Source organism: Alosa sapidissima, chromosome 1 (assembly GCF_018492685.1).
Source record: "Alosa sapidissima isolate fAloSap1 chromosome 1, fAloSap1.pri, whole genome shotgun sequence".
NCBI classification, from domain to species: Eukaryota; Metazoa; Chordata; class Actinopteri; order Clupeiformes; family Clupeidae; genus Alosa; species Alosa sapidissima.
The window spans coordinates 18,321,242-18,340,939 of NC_055957.1; the positions used below are offsets into that span (position 1 = coordinate 18,321,242).

At 41.8% G+C, this 19,698-nt stretch overlaps 1 protein-coding gene across 1 annotated transcript in view; it reads left to right on the plus strand.

The window, feature by feature from the left end:
- dlc1 (DLC1 Rho GTPase activating protein) overlaps positions 1 to 5,284 on the plus strand; it is a 120,627-nt gene extending 115,343 nt beyond the window's left edge. Inside the window, exons 15-18 of the mRNA XM_042094083.1 lie at positions 1,124 to 1,336; positions 2,385 to 2,602; positions 2,895 to 3,068; positions 3,390 to 5,284. Of these exons, the coding sequence (XP_041950017.1) occupies positions 1,124 to 1,336; positions 2,385 to 2,602; positions 2,895 to 3,068; positions 3,390 to 3,489 (705 nt within the window). The 3' untranslated portion in view covers positions 3,490 to 5,284. The remainder of the gene's footprint in view (positions 1 to 1,123; positions 1,337 to 2,384; positions 2,603 to 2,894; positions 3,069 to 3,389) is intronic.
- Positions 5,285 to 19,698: the final 14,414 nt, after the last annotated feature.

Consider the following 19,698-nt stretch of genomic DNA (forward strand, 5'->3'; position numbering starts at 1 on the left):
TTTAAAAAAAAAAAAAACTTCTCTTGCTTTCGGGTTGGTTGTTGCTGGGGCCAGTCCAGGCCTTCCTGGAATGTCCAAGCCCATGATTATGTAAGGTCATGACCTTGTCTGAGGATATGGCAGAAGGCCTCAAGAAGCATGTCACGAAACAACAGCTTTCTTCCGCCCTGCTCTCAACCCCCCACCCACACCCCCCCTTCCCCATGCCACCCGAGCCTGACCCAAACAGCTTGGCTGACCTTGCATGCCAAGGCCAATGGGAAGCCCTTGATTGGATAAGCTCAGAAATAATGAATGCTGGCAAATGGCGAGACCAAACAACATCAGGACTCAGCTGGAACACCGCCTGACTGGCGTGCATGAGGTCATGAATGTTTGCCCTTTCCACATTGGTCCTGTCAATTATCATGCAGACTTCGTTATCTTAGGCACCCATTACTAAAGATAAGGATCTATATTTTTACTTAGTCTAATAGCATAACATTTGATAACTTTGCGGTTATCACGATTCCTCATCATTTTTGACCTTTTTTTTCTGTGGGGCTTTTTGGAGGGGAACTTAAGGACACCATAGTGGACATGGTTTAGTCACTAACGGCCCATCCCCAGCTCTGACTTGCTCTCTGTTCTCTGGTAACTGAATTTTGTCCACTAATACTTGGCACAAGATGCCATGTGTCAGACCGGCAGTATGACCGGAAAGTACAGGGAGGTTGAGAGGAAACAGGAAACACAGTTACCATATTTAGTGAAGCACACTGGACTAATGACATCCCTCCCTTGTTTCATAAAGATTTATTGTGGTTTGATAGTTCTAGAAATCACGCCACAATATTGTTGGCTGGTGGTGTGACTTTACGCAATCTTTTGAGTTAATAATGTAACCAAGTTCATGTGAGCATCTTGATTTCAGCCACAGTGGTAGATAGAGACTCGACATTGAAATTGCTAATATTTTTTACAATTCCTTCGCCCATTAATGAATATATCCTAATGCATGACAATATCCCATTTAATTTCAAGGGCATTTTGGTCGGTGCATATGTTTATTGATTAAAGGGCAGCCTTTCATGTGACCATCAAGTTAACCATGTCCCGGTGTGTGTGTGTGTGTGTGTTGCAGATCCCAGAGGAGATGAGTCGCTGTAGGAACTCGTACGTGGAGCAGTGCCTGAGCCCCGTGCGCATGGAGGAGCTGCTGGAGGCCTGCGGGCCGCAAGGATTCCGCTCCCACCTCAGGGACGGACTGGACACCCTGCTCAAGGAGGCCAAGGACAAGTTCCGCGGCTACGACAGCGTGTCCACGCCAGAGCCTGCTGAGCTCGCATACAAGAAGGTACCGGATGTTAAACATACACACACACACACACACACAGAGAGGTCCATTTAGATCTATGACTGTAGCATTTGTTTATGTTATCTTTGTTAGTGTGGGAGGGTGGAACCTTTTTGTTATATGAAGACATAGCCCACAGTTAAAATGTGGTACAGCAGTTGACATCTTATCCATCCAGTTTTGTTTCTTATTTTGTGTGTGTAATTTGAGTCCAGTTTGAGTCACCCCCATGGACTAAATTGGAATATGTCTTCATTCTTGGATTTGGTGTAGACTTCACCACACCACGCTATACTGTTTTGGTAATTGTGGTAACGTCGCTGTCTGACAATCGGTCAGCCCGCGTTCTATTCCAAATTCCAGTTGCTATTCCGTGTCGCTCTGGATAAAAGCGTCTGCTAAATACCGGTCAACTTTAACTTGAACTCTCTTTGGCGCTGCCCTCGGTGCTGCCCTTTATCTCTCTCTGGTGATTGATGGACAAGCCGGCTGGGCGTTGCTTGTGAATCGGGCCTGACGTCCGTGTGAAAGCAACACAAACTCGTCCTGTTCCCAGCATCCTCTCTGGCCTCGCGCCAGCCATGACATCACTCCTCATGTTGCCGTGCCGTGCCGTGTGCCCCTCCGCACTCTACTTCCTGTTCCCCACATACCATGCAGCTCATGCTTCCCAAACAGACATCCTGCTTGGCCCTTGAGGCCGTAAACTCCTTTAGGGTGGAATCTGTGTCCCAATTCACTGCTCTTCCCTGCCTGTAGCATGATGCCTCTACATGAGAAAGCTATTTGGAACAGACCCTTAAAGTGTCATATATTGTGTATATTAATGGCCTGTAGCTTTTGGGCTTCTGCCAGGTTGGTCAAAAATGAAGTGACCATTTAAGTGTTGAACAGTTTCGACCCACTAGTGCACTGTGTCCAACCTGCCTACTAAAAATCATATCCATGACGACAGTGACTGAAAACAAGAATATTGTCTGGTATTGTCTAGCATTTTTATGCAACAAAGCAAACAAAAACCAACATCTACCTGGCCCCATCTGCCCAGGTGCATGACGGCTCCCCGCTGCGGCTGTGGAAGGCATCTGTGGAGGTGCCTGCGCTGGCGGAGGAGGTGCTGTCGCGGGTGCTGAGGGAGCAGCAGCGCTGGGATGAGGACCTGCTGGAGGGCCGCGTGGTGGAGACGCTGGAGGAGCGGGCCGAGGTCTACCAGTACGTCCGCAATAGCATGGCCCCGCACCCACCCAGAGACCACGTGGTGCTCAGGTAAGAGACACTCCACACCCTACCTGTAGCTAATAGGACTGCGTCTGTATCGATAGATAGATAGATACTTTATTGATACCCAAGGGGAAATTCAGGAAAGTATTCAGTATCTGTCTATATACTTCAGGATACTGTTTCTATTTTCCCTCTCTACCTTATTTACTGTGGTGGTCATTAACCAATTCACCTCAGCTGCTCTTCTGTTCAATAAAATAAGTGCTTCCTCATATGTTGAGTGTTTAGTATGTATGCTAACCTAATATACTTGTGCTGTTTTGTGTGCACCATGTAGGACGTGGATGACTGACCTGCCCAAGGGTGCGTGTGCTCTGGTGAGTGCGTCGGTGGATCACGACCGGGCAGCAGTGATGGGCGTGCGTGCCAACGTCCTGACCTCCCGCTACTACATGGAGCCCTGCGGCCAAAACAAGACCCGCCTCACACTCATCTCCAGGGTGGACTGCCGGTGAGTTCACCCACTCACACCATCTCTCTCTCTCTCTCTCACACACACACACACACAGTCCACTGATGTACATTTGAAACTGCTATTTGAGTTCTTGCACAGTTCTATAGCAGCACACGTACACATATTCACCCCAAACTCATATTTCCACTTAGGAAGGGATTACGGTGTCAGTCCGTTCCACACACACCACTAATCTGTCTGCATTATGCAGCCTCTTACAAACACATCGGTCTTGCACAGCCCCTGGAGAATGTAGGTAGCCTGGCTGTACGTGCTGCCTCAGACAGACTTAGCTGACCCTCTCTCCCTCTCTCCCAGGGGTCGATTCCCAGAGTGGTACAATAAGCTCTATGGACACCAGTGTGCTGCGGAGGTAGTTCGGATCAGAGACTCCTTCACCTGCCCTATGGACAAATAAATCCCTCTCTCCTTTACCCTTCGTCTCTGAGAGTCTAAAGAGGAAGGTGGATGATGAGGATGAAAACAACTCCTCCACCGCCACCGCTGCTATCTCTTGAACAGACTCAGTGGCTCGAGAGGATTTCTGGACAACGTAACGTCGGTATACAGTTCATATATATATATATATATATATAGATATTTTTTATCTCTACACAACATTGGATTGACAGGTCAAAGGCGAAACAAAAGCCCAAGACTGGAATGGACACATGACAAGACTGCTCGCGTCTTGCACTGTGAAAATTACTCTCAAGTGGGTGCACAGGATCTGACCCGTCCAGGGAGGGGCGTCAACTGATGCCAAACTTTCATGGGGTGGCCAGGGGCAGGGGTTCTACAGCTTCTGGGAAGCAAAATGGACAAAGTATACAAAATGTGTGTGAACGTATGTGTGTGTCGGGGTGATATAATATGTGTGTGTGTATCGTGTGACTGAGAGACAAATGAGATATATTCCATGCACTGGCTCTCTGCTGCAATATAGTATATAAAACATATATTATCAGCAATGTATGTGTGTGTGCGTGTGCTTATGTGTGTGTGTGAGCATGTGTTTACCAGTTTCAAAACAGCAGTTATTACAGTATAAACTACCCTTTCATTAGTAGACCTACACTAACATTTTAAAGAGTTGGTGAACAAATGACCGGGAGTCATGTACGTATGTATGTATGTGTTTGTACGTGTGTACACTTGTTTGTGTTGTTCAGGTTTGTTTTTGTGTATCTGTGTATATGTTTGTGTGTGTGTGTGCCTTGCTGTCAGAGAGTGTTTAAAAGACTGAAAGGTGGCAGGAACACCTGAGGTTTAGGACGTAGGAGGGCAGACTGGTTTGTGATTGAGAGTTGAAAAGCGCTGTAGTTAAGTAGATTCGTGCATATATCTGGCTAATTTGAGGGGCTTTACATGCCCAGAATAAAAAGAAAGACCAACACATGGAAGGACCAAAATCCTCACATAAAGCTTGCTGATCAACAGCCACACAGGCCGCTCTGAAGAGAGAAAAGAAAGGTGCAAAAGAAAACAATGATGGCTGATACGTGTTTAAGTATGTTTTTCGAAGTTTTCGAAGTTTGTTTTTTCTTTTTCGTTTGGATCTATTTGGAAATAGCTATTGTCTATCAGATGTCATGAGCCAATGCACCCTTGAGCACGCTCACCTTTGGGAGAAAAGAAAAGATGTGATAGAAGGGATATGAGAGGAAAGAGAGGAAGTACCCGAGGAGAGGAAGTACCCTTTTTTATAAAGGTGAAGATATTACAGGTTTTACTGTAAAGGAGTTAGAGATTTGGGGGGTAGAGGACAAGGATGGAGAAGGACTATGTCGTGCTAAGAAGGAAAAATAAAATGACTGTCAGCTTCGTTGTTAAGTGTACTTCTGTTTCAGTGTTAACCTACAAATGAAGTAAAAGACTAAGTAGTAACAGACCATTTATCTTCTAAGATCCAAGAGCAGTTTTGTGTTGAAATCTAAAACCAATTTGCTCTGCCTTGTGTTGTGTTGTAAACCTATGTGTACATTAAAAGTGTATGCCACCCAAATAACGATAACGCATGACAATGAACGTTAATTTAAGCATTCTTGTATTTATACCTCAAATATGTCATTTTTTGTACCATGTTATTTTATTGCAAATGTTACGCTTTAAGTTACATAAATGAAAATGTAAATTGTTTATCTTTTTTATTATTAATATTATTTCTGTACAGATTAATCATGGCCCGTGCACTATTAAATGTCTAAAAAATGTCTGAAGTTTGTGTGAGTGTGTGTGTTTTAAAGAGGCCATGTCAGTGGTATTGAAACAAATGAATAATATGGACTAGTGTGTCAGAGAGTACGGGCCTCTAACTGCTAAGGATTACAGCATTCCCTCCTTCATACTCTCTCTCTCTCTCTGGAAAACATCATGTGCAGTGGCAGAGGAGGATGGCAGCTGCATATGCTGGTGATCTCAGAGACTGGTGCTTACATAACGTATCCATACCGTGCAAACAAAGAGGGAATTGTGGTCACAGGGTCCCCGAGTTGGACACAAGGAGTCTCTCTCTCTCTCTCGTTAGCAGTCCTGCTGTATTAACAAAACAGTAAATATGGTGTCAAATGGCATAGCAAAGAAATGTTTATTATGTGCAGGGATAGTTGAAAATAATTTGATCCATGACAGCCTTTTAGGATTAGCTACCCCAGGATCATGATTTGAGAACAAAAAAACAACCACCCATAACTAAGGCATACTTACACACATTCGCCAAACATAACCATTCTCCCAATCACACAAACACACAACCAGAGAGAGTCTGTGTTGAGCTTCTGCTGGGAACCAAAACAACGTGAGCAGATAACACAAGCCCGAGGCAGGCAGGCAGCTCAAAGCACATTCCTGCCTGCTCCTTTGAGAAAGACGTGGAGGAGGGTTCCCACATTGATAAATGTGGAGGATGACAATGCTGACGTATGTGGAGAAGGAGGGGGGGTACAACATCAACGGTGGGATTCTTCAGTTCAACTCCCCCTCCTCTGTCACGAGTAGTCTATGTTTTTTTTTGTAAATACTGTTTTTCCACTATTTGTACTTTTCATGGGAATAATGTGTATGGTTGATCTGTGGTGACACATAATTATGCGATAAACTTAATGAACATGCTAGAGTAGCTTTCTGTTCATTTTCAGGTAGGAATTGTTTTTGTTTTCCTATTTGAAATAATTTCATCTTAAAAAATATCTCAAATTGTCAAATTGTCATGTGCATTTCTCAATAATAGAATAATCCCAACAACTACAGTCTATACGAAGCGTCATTTGTTTCAATTCAAAATGATACATTTCCTTGGATAATTTTGTTGGTAGGTCCTACACTAACGCAGCCAACACTGCCATCTTGTGGCAAGGAACAGACATGGCAAGGAACACAAGGAACATTGGGGTAGAGGGCCGCGGGCCATAATTAAATGTTCAAGTCGTGGGCCATTAAATTGAAAAATTGCAAAATTAACATTCTATAAAAGGTAGACTAATTTTTAGGAAATAAAAACACTATCTTTATTGTGCTTGTCTTTGCACTGTGTTGTACTTTTATTAATATCATGAAATGATTGAACATGGCTGTTTTAAGGAGTAGAAATATACCTGTATCTGAAGCAATCAAAATCTTTGAAGAAAACCATATTGAGCAATTCTGTCTTGGAAGAAAGTTATTTGCATCAATATGAATTAATATAGAACACAGCATTCCTCTATTTGTTTTGAGGAATGGAGACTTTTTTTTTAAAGTATTTGCCTTTATTTGTATAGGACAGTGAAGAGTGAGACAGGAAGTAAGTGAGAGAGAGAAATGGGGTGGGATCGGGAAATGACCGCAGATTGGATTTGAACCTGGGTCCCCGCGGGCACTTGGGTCTGTATATAGTATGAGCGCTGTCGCCTGTTGCGCCAGAGTGCCCCCCCCCCCCCCCTGCCCGAATGGAGACATATTTAAATGGAAAACATTTTTTTTTTTTTTTACTTTTTGTGCAACAAAATGTGTTTACATAAATGTGAAGTTGAACACATATTAAGGAATAATAAAATAAATATTCATACAATATTAATACACATAAGTAATTAATACAACACTATGAATGCAAATAGATTTGATTGAGCAATGACAATTGGACAATTCAGATTAGCTAATAGCTTCTCCTCAGCCCTCCTCACTCTTGCCATCATCATGACTATGGATTTGCACTGACAGAAGCTTAACAGCGCCCCCCCCCCCCTCTCGCCCTATCTAAAACAATAATGTTAAACTGTGGCCATATAGTGAACTGCAACCAGTTTTTGAGTCAATAGAACGTTGAGACAGAAATTCAGGTCAACAGAATGAAATTAGAGTGGGTCAAATCGATGGTGAGCCAAATTTGGCCAGCGGGCCCCAAATTGGGCAGCCCTGATCTAACATTTAAAAATGTATGTTTTTATGTTTTAATGTCTGCAAACAATATCTGGTAACACTTTACTCAAAGGTATCTAGGACTGAAATGACACTAGGGGGATTCGACTTCATGTAGCCACCTGCAGGCATCTTAAGCTGACTGCATAACGTGATTATTTCTGAGATTCTGATACGTTTTTTAACAATGACGTATTCACAATTCTAGTTTGAGAACGTATCAGGATCTCAGAAATAATCACGTTACGCAGTCAGCTTAAGACGGCTGCAGGCGGCTACATGAAGTCGAATCCCCCTAATGTCATAAACACATGACACTGTCAAGGCACAAAAAACCCTAACCTTAACCCTAACTTCCCTAACGTCATGACAAAAACCACTGCCACTAAATGACAGAAGTGTTATGTCATAAACGTTTCTGACTTATGTTTATGACACGTTCATGACAGTGTCATGTCACTAGATACCTTCAAGTTGGTTGTTGGTTGGACAGTTTAATTCTGTATATCGGCACACCTTACAGGATGTTATTCTGTTTATCCCCCATGTTGTCAGTCATGTATGTACGCAATAGGCATGCATTTATAGCACAAAAAGGGAAATGTTTTTATGTTTTTAATAATATGCCTTATACAAGTTTCTTAGAAGTTGGCATACAATCATTATTGTGTGGGTAATTCTGTATTTTCAAATGACTAATTGCTTGTATTTTAATTAAATACATTTTCCACATCAGTAGTAGTTTGTAACAAAATTAGTTTTTGATGTATTTGTGCCCACCTCTGCTTCTTGCTTGATTCTGTTGTCTCTCAAGCTCACAAGATAGCTGAACATTCACAGATGTTGGCTCCATTGCGTATTCTTTTTTGAAAGCGTTTGTCTGTCACAGCCAATCGCAATTGACGGCAAAGCCGCCAAACAGGAAGTGAGCTCATATCTCAGCAACCCTTTCATGTATCAAAACCAAACTAAGTACATGGATTTCAGATCCCATTGGGAGGATGCTCAAAAAATGTGGTGACCTTTGACCTCTAGTGGGCACTGCAATTAGCAAAAATGCATTTTGGCCTATAGCTGTTGATGTGTTTTGAATTAAAGCTTACTAATGGTATCTGGTAATACTGTGGGTGGTCCTTAGGCCGACACATGCCAATTTGTGACATCATCGTAATTGATTTGGCCGCCATATTGGATTTAATCAAAACGACTAAAAAGTTTTCACAAATTTTGTCCTTGATCTTCACAAAACTCGGCACAGATTAACGTCAGACCAAGCCTCACAAAAGTCGTGCTTTTTGTAGCAAAATCTAAAATCATTCGCCCACAACAGCAAAGAGCAATTTACAAAAATGTATGTAGGCCTACTGACAAATAGTTTACATTAGAATACATTATAATTTCACCCCAATGAGGCTATGTAGAAATGTGTTGCAATTTCAAAACCGGATTACTCAGGAACCACTTATTGCACAGAGGCATGCTTTATATCCTCGTATTCGGTATGGTTTGCCGTTTATTGTGATATTGGGTTTGCCACGTGTTGTGTGAAGGGTTAGTGAGATATTAAACCGAGAGTAATGGTTGTGCACTGTGTGCAAAATGCAAATATGATTAGCCTAAATTGCACGTCGGTTCAATGATAATTTTCTCGCGAACCATTTATCACATCAACTTGGCGCTAATATCATTGGAAAGCTTAGATTCCGCTCGTTCACATGATGTGTGATATCACATGTATAGGTTTAGTTTAGTTAAACCTCATCTGCCAGGTATTTGACCTACCAGGTTGACACTTCAGCATGAAAAATACTCAATAATACTCAAAGCATGCGGGGGGAATGCGCCTGGGACGGCTTCTGAAGTAGCATCGCAAATGAGAGAAAATTTAGAAAATTCCACAGACAGGGGGTGCTCTTGAACCCTCTCACCGTCTCTGAAAGCATAACCGTGGCTCAACAGGTAGATCTATAGATAGGCTAAACTCATTTTTCAGGCATCTGACCGACCGGGTTGACACTTCAGCGTGAGAAATCGGGGGTGTGGCGTGTGAGTGTGTGAAACTAATCAAATGCGTGTGTCTCACGGCCAATGCGTGAGAGTTGGCAGCTATGGGATCAGGACCTGTTTAGGAGGACACTCAAGAATTTTGGTGACCTTTGACCTCTAGGGGGCGCTGCAATTAGCAAAAATGCATTTTAGCCTGTAGCTGTTGATGTGTTTAGAATTAAAATGTACTAGTGGTGTCTGGTAATACTCTTAGGCCGACATATGCTAACTTGTGACGTCAACGTAATGGATTCAGCCGCCATACTGGATTTTATCAAAAACACTAAAAAGTTAGCCTGGCTAACGTCAGACCTCATCTCATTGAGATGGGGTCTGGGAACTAGACATTCATTTTCTCGTATTTGAAACATGGTTTACGAATGCCCAGAGCCGTTGATTGGGCGCTATGAATGTCTATCAAATGCGTCTGTACGTAGCTCATAACGGCTTCGGTGTGCATCTGCTTGCTGCCCTCCCTCCGTTCTGTGATTGGTTCCTTCGTTGAGGTGAAAACGAAGTCCATATCTCCACTGATCTTCACCAAAAATGTCCCAGACCTTCTTCAGACCATGCCTTATCAGTGCATTACGTTCTGGAACAATTGACAAAATCATTCACCTGTAACAGCCAATCGAAATTGACGGGATGTTTGACATGAAACTTGCTGTGTTTGCTTAATGCTATATGTCTGATGTAACAGCATTGAGTTACATGGCAAATCTGGCCTACTGGACTGCCTGCTTGGCCCCCTCATTGCTGTTTGCTGCTATTTTCATATTTAGGGTGACCAGATGAGATTGGCTGAAATTCGGGACGCTTTTTTTTTGCGGGGGGTGGGGGGGGGGGGGGGGCTAATAGACTATCATAAAAGATAATGAATTGTCAAATCTGTACCAAAACACATTTTTATTCAAACATCAGGTCTCTCAAAATACAACAGAGGAATCATGAACTCAAAATGTCATTGTGGGAAGAAAAAAAAAAAACAATGACTGCGTAACAGTGCAAATCGGACCTTTCAGAATAAGGATAATAGCCTAACGCTAATAACAAGCCTTTAAGTAAGAATACAAAATAATTGTTAGATTAAGTAGATTATGTTAAAACGACATCGGACATTAGGCCGAACTTCCGACGTATTTTTTTTGCACACATGACGCGACCAATTAATCACTGCTGGCTCTGCCTGCTGCGCTGCCTGCACATTCAATGTCCTCGGCTTTGCGGCTGCTGCAGCTTGCGCTCTCTTCATCTAGGCCTACTCTATAAAACAGAAAGATGACAAAAAGGTCGTTGCTTAAAGGTGCCATGTGTAAGAATTGAGGTAAAAATATCCAACATACATCAAAAGAATGAGAAGAGATAAGGGTGATGATGTCATTAAAAAAATGACAAGGTATAGTGCAGCAGAGATATCAACCAATTAGCAATCAATTAGCATGCTAAATAACTAGCCACAGCCCGACAGGAGTCATAATACCAGTTTCGGCCATGGGAGGCGGTATGCGGGCAACATAACCGCCAGCCAAACTGCAATACACGAATAACTCGCATGGCTTGTGAGCGTACTTGAACCAAAGAGTATACACCTGTCGGGCTGTGGCTAGTCATTTAGCATGCTAATTCAGGTTGATATCTCTGCAGCACTATACCTTGTCATATTTTATTTTTCATTTTAATGACATCATCGCCCTTATTTCTTCTCATTCTTTTGATGTGTGTAGCTCATTTTTTTTGGATATTTTTACCTCAATTCTTACGCACCTTTAAGGCTTTGTCTATCCACGGGTACCTCCCCACCCACTCCTCCCGGTACCTGCATAGACGCTTTTGCTTTTTAGCGGCGTGTTAGGGTTCCGGTACATCAGCCATTAAAGGAATGAATGAAAATGAGCTAAAATCAGTGCATATTCGCACCTAATTATAGAACGTCAAAAAATAAACAAAGTAGCTGGGGCTGCATCCAGACACTTAACTGCCGTCGGGGGCTGCGTGCAGTCGACTCAACCTCTCTACGGACAGTTTTTAATGTTTATCAGAAAATAAATACTCAGTATTCTGATTGAGTATAATTTTCGGGATAATTAGGGCCGGATTCGGGACAACGGCTTGGATATCGGGACTGTCCCGAATTTTTCGGGACGTCTGGTCTAATTTGTAATTTTTCTTTTCTCACTCACCTCCAGGTCAGTTCTCCCTGCCAGCTAGCATCCTCATGCTCTCTATCTCTCTCTCCCTCCTTCTCATTATTCTGAACACACCACAGTGAACATGGAAGAAATGTTAACAGTAAACAAGTGTTGTTTCTTGTCTTTATGTTCAGGTATAGAGTAATGACAATAAAGAAATATTGATCCACCTCTCACTTGTACCCATCCATCTGACTGGTAGGCTACTCACTGTCACTGCTCAACTTATTTAGGTTTTTTGGGGGGACTCAAAAAACACACAAATGTCTCTGTCACCCTTCCTCTTGTTTATGAAAACTCACTGTGAATAAAACTGCTTGAACACTGATGTTTTTTTCTTGAAAGCAAATAACATTACAGCTATATACCCAGTAAACAAAATAAAGTCCTGGCGACGTCCCCTAAAGGTCCCCTGGGGAACGTCACCTCCTCGACATTGTGTAGGGTTCCCTTGAAGTCCCGTAATGGTCACCGCGGCGTTATGCGTGCGACGTTTATATTTCAGCGATGGTAAATTTTTTTTAAAAAAAACATGAAACGTGATTTAGCGGTAGGCTAGTACAGTACATCCTGACGGCTTCATCGCTGCTAAGAGAGAGATTGTCGGAACATGAACACGCACTTATGACTAGCACTACAATTACACAATCAATTACACTTACCTCATGTATTCACGTCGACCAGTCATGTATGAAATCACGGCCTCCTTATGCATTACAGGCTACTAACGGTGAGTAAACATGGACCTTTATACCGGGCTAGGATGTGCTGCTTTCACATCTACGGTGTATTTTTCTTAATAAACTAATATGTCGTTTTAATGGGCATATCCCGTAGCATATTGTTCAAAACATCATCAGAGTAGGCCTAGGCTAGCCTAGATAGATATATAGATAGATACTTTATTGATCCCCAGGGGAAATTCAAGAATTGTTCAAACCATATTGTTTCAAAATAAAACAAATGAATAGCCAAAAATACGTAAATGAATGCTCGCAATGCATGCTGGGAAGCAAAACTCAACATGAAATAAAGTACATGAAATATAACTAGAATGCATTGACGTTATATCCACTCTAAGGCGTTTTCTTGGACCTGTGATCAAACAGGGACAGCCTAAAAATAGCCTATGTAAGCCTATCTTCCTGGAATATTGCAGATAAAGAAAAATGTATCGTTTTCTCTAGGCTATGAATGCTCTTTGTAGCCAACTTTAAGCTGAAATGAATAGATTCCAGATTTTTTATTCATAAACAGTATGGCTCTGGTAAGGCAAAGATCTTCTGCTCCTCGTCAGAAATCTCATCGGATATGTGCACTCTTCTTTGCTGTTTCCACAAGGAGCTGCTGTGAAAACGGGGACAGCTATGCGTGACACTTTTAAACGCGAGCATGCGTCAAATAAATTACAATGACATTTAAACAAGTCACAAAGAAGCAGTATCCTTAATTCTTCTGCAATGTAGAGCTAGATTGTTTAGCTTTACAAATTAAGTAGTCACTTCTGTTGCTAGGCAACCCTAAACAAATGCTACATGGTCTGTTTTTAACATAGACTATTAGGGGTTTGCAGGTTCTGGCCGCTAACTATGGTAACCCAGCACGCGCTGCCATATTGGTGATACTCAGGGGCCGTTTATACGAGAACGATTGCAAAGGAAGACGACAAAATATTTTATCATAAGTGCCTTTCGTTTACACGGCGACCCCGCCATCGGGGCTTGAAGACGCAAAAATCTGAAGACTCCTTCCAGAGTGTAGAGTTTTGAAGACGACCCGGGTTGCGTCTCCATCTAAACGGCTAAACCAAAGATCCTTGATTACCTCTCTGGCTAAACTGTCAAATTAGAATGTCTGCGCGTGACGTACCGGGGTTCTATCACACCACCACCCAGCGGTCTGGAATGCATATCCAATCGAATATCACATACTCTTGCGTCTTCATATAAACAAAGATTTCCCCCTGAGAATGCTCGTCTAAACGCGAATAAAAAAATGAAGACGAGACGCCATTTCTGCGTCTTCTCTTTTCATCGTCACCGTATAAACGTAGCCTCAGTGAATGAAGTACAATGGAGTATTATGCACTTTGGATATCTTACGTGATTGTAGCCGTGTCAAAACAACAGAAAAGCTCATAAAAATGTGTCTAAGATGCAAAGGCATATAGGGCAGGACTTGGACCACAAGAAAAGGCGCAATATTTTGAGAAATTACGGAATATTGGCAGCGCAGATCCATATGAGTTGGGTGAGGGAGACGAAGTACCAACCACAAGCGCCCCCCTTCCTCTGATAACTTCTGGCATTATTTTCTTTTCTCGCTGGTTTTTTAATAACTTTTGGTAGTCGATACCTACACCAGATATTTTTCTCAGTCTAACCTTCTCCCTAGCCCTGGCAGCTAGGGGCGCGTCTAGATTTCTAGGCTACCTTCTCCCTGTTTTTTTAATAACTTTTGGAAGTCGATACCTACACCAGATGTTTTTCTCAGTCTGACCTATTGGTACAACCTAAAACACGGCAATAATTAACCATTTTCCTTGACGATATTAGGGATTTACTTCAGTGCCTAATGCTTTCTAATGAGGCGAGTCTCTCCAATATGGCGATGTCCAGATCTTATGACACGCCGTGCAAACCCCTAATATATACAGTCTATGGTTTTTAACATTTCTCTAGTTTTATTGCATCATATTCAGCTCCAAAAGTCCTCGGTTCAGCCCAATACGGCCGTGTGTGTGTTTCTGAAAATAAAACAGATAATAAGTACGTGACTAGGTTAGATAAACCACTAAGCTAGAAGCTAAGAACAGCGACTTTGCTAACGTTACACCAAGCATCACATCAGCTGAATTTGATAAAATCCATTCCCTAGTTTGTAACGTTATACATTAACGTTAAACTCAAAATATGTGTTACATAATTCACATATCTGCAGTGAACCTAGTATGGTTCTACTTTGTTCATAGACGTACAACTTCATAAACTGATATGTTGCCTTAGACTACGGTAGGCTAATGCAGCTACTGCTAGAGACGTTAGATAGAGATACTTTATTCATCCCCAGAGGAAAATTTCAGAACGTTATGTTATACGTTAGTAACTAACATTATAACAACTTATCATTCAGTTTCATTCAGTTATTGACAACTTTATCAGCTACATACACAGCCAAAAATGTTACTTATATATTTATAAATGTTACTTATATACTTACTTAAATATTACTTTCATCGGTGGCCACCAATGGTGCATTTCTTCCGGATGCTGTGGAGTTGACCTCATAGACAGTAAAAGAAATGGACGAACACACCCCGTCGTTTTCAATGGGAGGGCACTGAAGGTTTTTTTCAGTTGGCTTTCCATCGTAGTGCGCAGACTCGCACTTAACTTTGTGACGTCAGCCATCGAACTGAATCTTGTAACTCCTATGATAGATGGTTCACACAGAAATTCTTCTCACACTTCCTTCACCTTCAAAGTAATCAAAGTTGAACATTTATGTATGTATTATTATTAATATCATCCTAACAAGAGATATCAAGTCGTGTTAATGTTGAAACTACCAGACATGATCATCTTCAAACACAATCATGGTAAAACAAAACAAAAAAGTTATAGCCTTCGTCTTTCCACTTTTCCGACCTACAGTCAATCCATCGAAAACCTCTGAAATGATTAACGTTAGTGCCAGTTTTTTATTAGGTTTACTTGCCTCTATGTAATGTTCAATGTCTCATTGAATGCCCAGCTGTTTTCGGGAGCTTTGTCCTAGAGTGCCAGCAATCTAGACCATTGTTGATGATTTTTGTACAGCCACAGCATATTCTGTGTTATAGCTATGAACACATACAGTGGCTCGTTTAAAAGGTGAGACTTTAAGCTCTCGGTGGGTGCAAACCGTGTATTTCTACACGCCTCTGTTCCTGAGAAATCCCAAGCTAAACAGTGGCTAGTTTTCATCAAAATCGCTGTTTTTTTCTAGAAATGGAGATCTTTGATGAAATATGAAGTGTTGCCTGTTACTTACTTGTGTAAACTTTCCGGGAAGTGATCAGACCTGGCGAGACTGCCACCTAGTGATAGACCCACGAAAATGGCCTGGTTTTGACCTGACGTGCATGCGTCACTGATTCGACCCAAAGCAGCAACCGAGTTTTCGATCGTCATATATTTCATTTCCATTCATCACAGAGTTCCCAAAATCACATATAAGGTGTGTTAGAGTGTCTAGTTTCGTAATTAAAAAAAAAAAAGCTAAAAACGTAATATTTAATATTACGTTTTTGGCACTCAACGCATGGGAAGGAAAAACTTAATATTACGTTTTTGGCACTCAATGAGTTAACATACAATGGTATTGTAGGCTACATAGCGTTCATGAGTTTCCGTGCTGGCAGGACTTAGCTTCTTATCCAAACAATACGATTATCTCCCTACTGTGCGACAGGCATAATAGCGTCATATTACGTCAAACGTTAGCTTCCTTATAACCGGACTCGCTAACTATACTTCTTATGGGAACCTCAACGTTACATATGAGGTAGTTGAGCCTGTTTTGCCTTCTATTGTTTATGTAGATAATACAGAAGCTACAATGTCGGCACAGGATATATGTTATATGAAGTTATGGGAGTAAAAAAAAATCCTAAATGAATGGGGTTCTATGGGGTTAGCAGAGAGTTGATAACCACCGCTACATCAATACTTCTACTTCCGGGAATTCACCTGCCCCCTTGGTTTACCCTAGCTGACCTCAATATTGCTACGTAATGACGTGTAACGTGAAGTCGCGCATGGATGTGATGTCTCCGTCCTGCTAGCCAGAGCGCTCTCAACTCCGCTGCCATGTGTGAATAAACAAACGTCCCCTTGATGTCCCCGGTATAACGTTATTGTCGGGTCCTTAGGACGTCTTTGAAATAACCAAATGCAAATGTCACCCGAGGGACCTGACTGTGACGTCCCCAGAGTCCTGCTCCGGACGTCAATAACGTCACCGGAACGTCCGCTAGAGAACATTACGTTCGGGACCAATCGGGGACGTCGTGAATGTCTGCATAAGGTCCGGGGGACGTCCTGTGTTTGTCGGGTATGCTTATACTTTAAGGCCCTGTTTACACGAAGGGAAGACGCAGATATTTCCCTGCGGTTTGGCCTCTCATTTACACGAAAACCCCGTTTTTATCACAGAAAACGATTATTTCTAAAAACTCCGGCCAAAGTGGAGATTTATGATAACGCCGGTTATGTGTTGTCGTGTCAACTGGGAGAAACAGGGTTTTAGGTTCTCAAATGTCACATTACGCGCCAGAAAATGCTTAACGTCATGTGAGTGCCCTATGTTTACAGTTACTAAAGATAAGGCTACTGATTATGGATGCTATTAAGGTGGTACACATTTTTACGTTTGTGCAAACGCTTTAGGCCTGTTTGCATTGGCAAACATTATTCAAAAGAGAAATAGGAAGTGATTTGTTTCTGTTGTTGCTAATTTCGGGATTCTGATTGGCTAACGTGGGATTGAGCTTCTCCTTACACTGCCACCGACAGGTTTGGCATGCTCTTGACGGCATATATACACGGGGAAACTTCTCTGAAAACTGACAGGTGTGCATGATGTTATTTTTGAAAACGGAGAGGGTGAAATGTCCGTTTATGAAAATAGCCGGCCATGTATAAATGTAGCCTAAATAGTTGTGATAAATGTAGCAGGCAGACCTTGTCTGCTTTCTTGCTCTTTCCTCCTGGTCTCTCCTGGCCCCTCTGCTAATGAGTGGGTGGGGCCAATCATTCAATTAGGCCCACCATGTGCTACTTTAGGAGCTCTACAGCAAGAAACTCGGTAGGTTCCACGATTTGTTCCTCGGCTGAGCACTGGGGACAAATCGTGGAACTGAGTTGTTGCTGCCCTAATGCTGTAGACTAAAATGTGCTTGGTTTAGCGAAACTCCATTTCTCTGTAGCCCTGTAGAGGGATGGATATGCTATCCTCATCTGCTGTCAGTGGGAAAATTGGCATAGAGAAGAATATGGGCATGTATAGCTCTAAAATAAATGGATGTTTGGGGAAATGGGATCAGGTTTGATGTATTTTGTTTGTCTTCCAGGTAGCATTGCCCTCATCGTAGGTCGTGCTGCTGTCTTGTCTTGTCTTAGTTTTGTTTGGTTTCTGTTTAGCTTTGCTTGCACTTGGCAACTGCCTGCATTGTACTTGTACCCTTTTATTTTACTTTACTTTTTTCTTAGTTATCAAGTGTCTGTCTATCCATAGAGTCTGGGAGCAACAACTTTCAATTGTTTGCTAATTTGGCAGGCAGGGTTCTCGCTGGTGGGAGGCTAGTCAGTCACTTAGTGGGGGTGCAGTAAAGGTGCACCTTTTGGTGTGAATTATCAGAATGTTTGCTGTGGTCTGCGGTGTTACTATTTGAGCTTTCTTGCTGTGCGTGTGCATGTGTGTGGGCTCTAGGGCACATTCTCATTTTCTTTTCTTTTTATTATTTGTTGATTTGTTTGTCTGTCTCTTGTATGTCTTGGTGTCACAAGTACGCTGGCGATGACACCACTCTGTCCGGCATTATTTGTCTTGTGTGTCAATGTCTTGTATGTGGAGCGCTTTGTGTTGCCCTCTGTGCATGACAAATTTGCTATATAAATAAAATACTTACTTACATAGACATTGGCATACATACACATGCAAAACTCAGAAGTGGACTTTCTGACAAATACAACATTAGCAATATAACTGCAGGGGGGTTGCATCAGACATATGGCTGCAAACATTCACAGCAAGTTTCATGTCAAGCAACCAAAGATTGGCTGAGATATAAAGTAATTTCCTGATTGGTATAACGTATATTAAACAACTTCTGCCATGACAGAGGCTAGTTCATTTGGTCGTTCAGTTTACAGACAGAGCTGACTAAAAACAGAACTGTTTTGGCAGAGTATAACCCTGCCTGCCCGGAGTGAGAATCAAGCCAGGGGACATTGTGTTGATGTTGCTGATGTGTTTTATCATTGGCAAGTGGAGCTTGTGCAACATGCCTGGCTCAACTCCAGGGTCCTTATCTTTGGCAAGCATTCTGCCGAAAACATTAATTCAGAGCAAAATGGTATAAAAATGTAGTGATAATGTAGTCCACAGAAAATGATTAACATGTACATGCAATTTTGGTTAGTAGGTCATAGTGAAGATCGACTGTTAAAATGTTGATCTTCAATGTTAAAATAGGATATTATTATGTATTGATCCACACTGTGCATATCTATTACTCTAGACTGTACCTCCCCAAAATGTCTGCTTTCTTGAAAAAAAGGTGAAATATCCCATTCTTAAAACTGACACCTAGGGAAAGTGTTTTTTCTTTACTAGATTATATATTATCATGTTGTTGCCACTGTGAGGTGTGTATTAATTTAGACACAAGTATTATTTTTCCTCTCTTTTTAAAATTCGTACCCATGTGAAGATTGTTGATTGTTTCCGGCATTGTGATAGTCAGAGGATTTTGAAAAACAGACAATACTAGGAAACTTCCACAGTTTGCCTTGGATAATGACCAAGAGGAAATCCAGTCAGGAATTATTTAAAAGGACAATGTAATATAAAACACACATGATATTAGTCTTCACAGGGCTTATAGGTATTTTATATTTCATTCTGAAAGCGAATGCAACTTAGGAAGATATAGGATATAGGAAATTCAAAAAGGACATCTTAACAGAGAATTAAACTGTGTTCATGCCACCTGAATGACCAATCAAAGTGTTGTTGGGTAGAAGTGTTTGGGCATCACAGTTGGAATGTGGCCTTGCACAATGTTTTGATAGGCTGAAACAAGAAACAAACTAATCTAGACTCTGCACCACTCTTACTAAGTGTTTAGCCTATACATTTTTAGAGTTTCAGTTGAGTAGCCAACACGTTTTCAGAGTTTTGGATTTCTCACTGTTCTGCAGGATTAGGTTGGTTTTCTAGGTTGTAAACCTTGT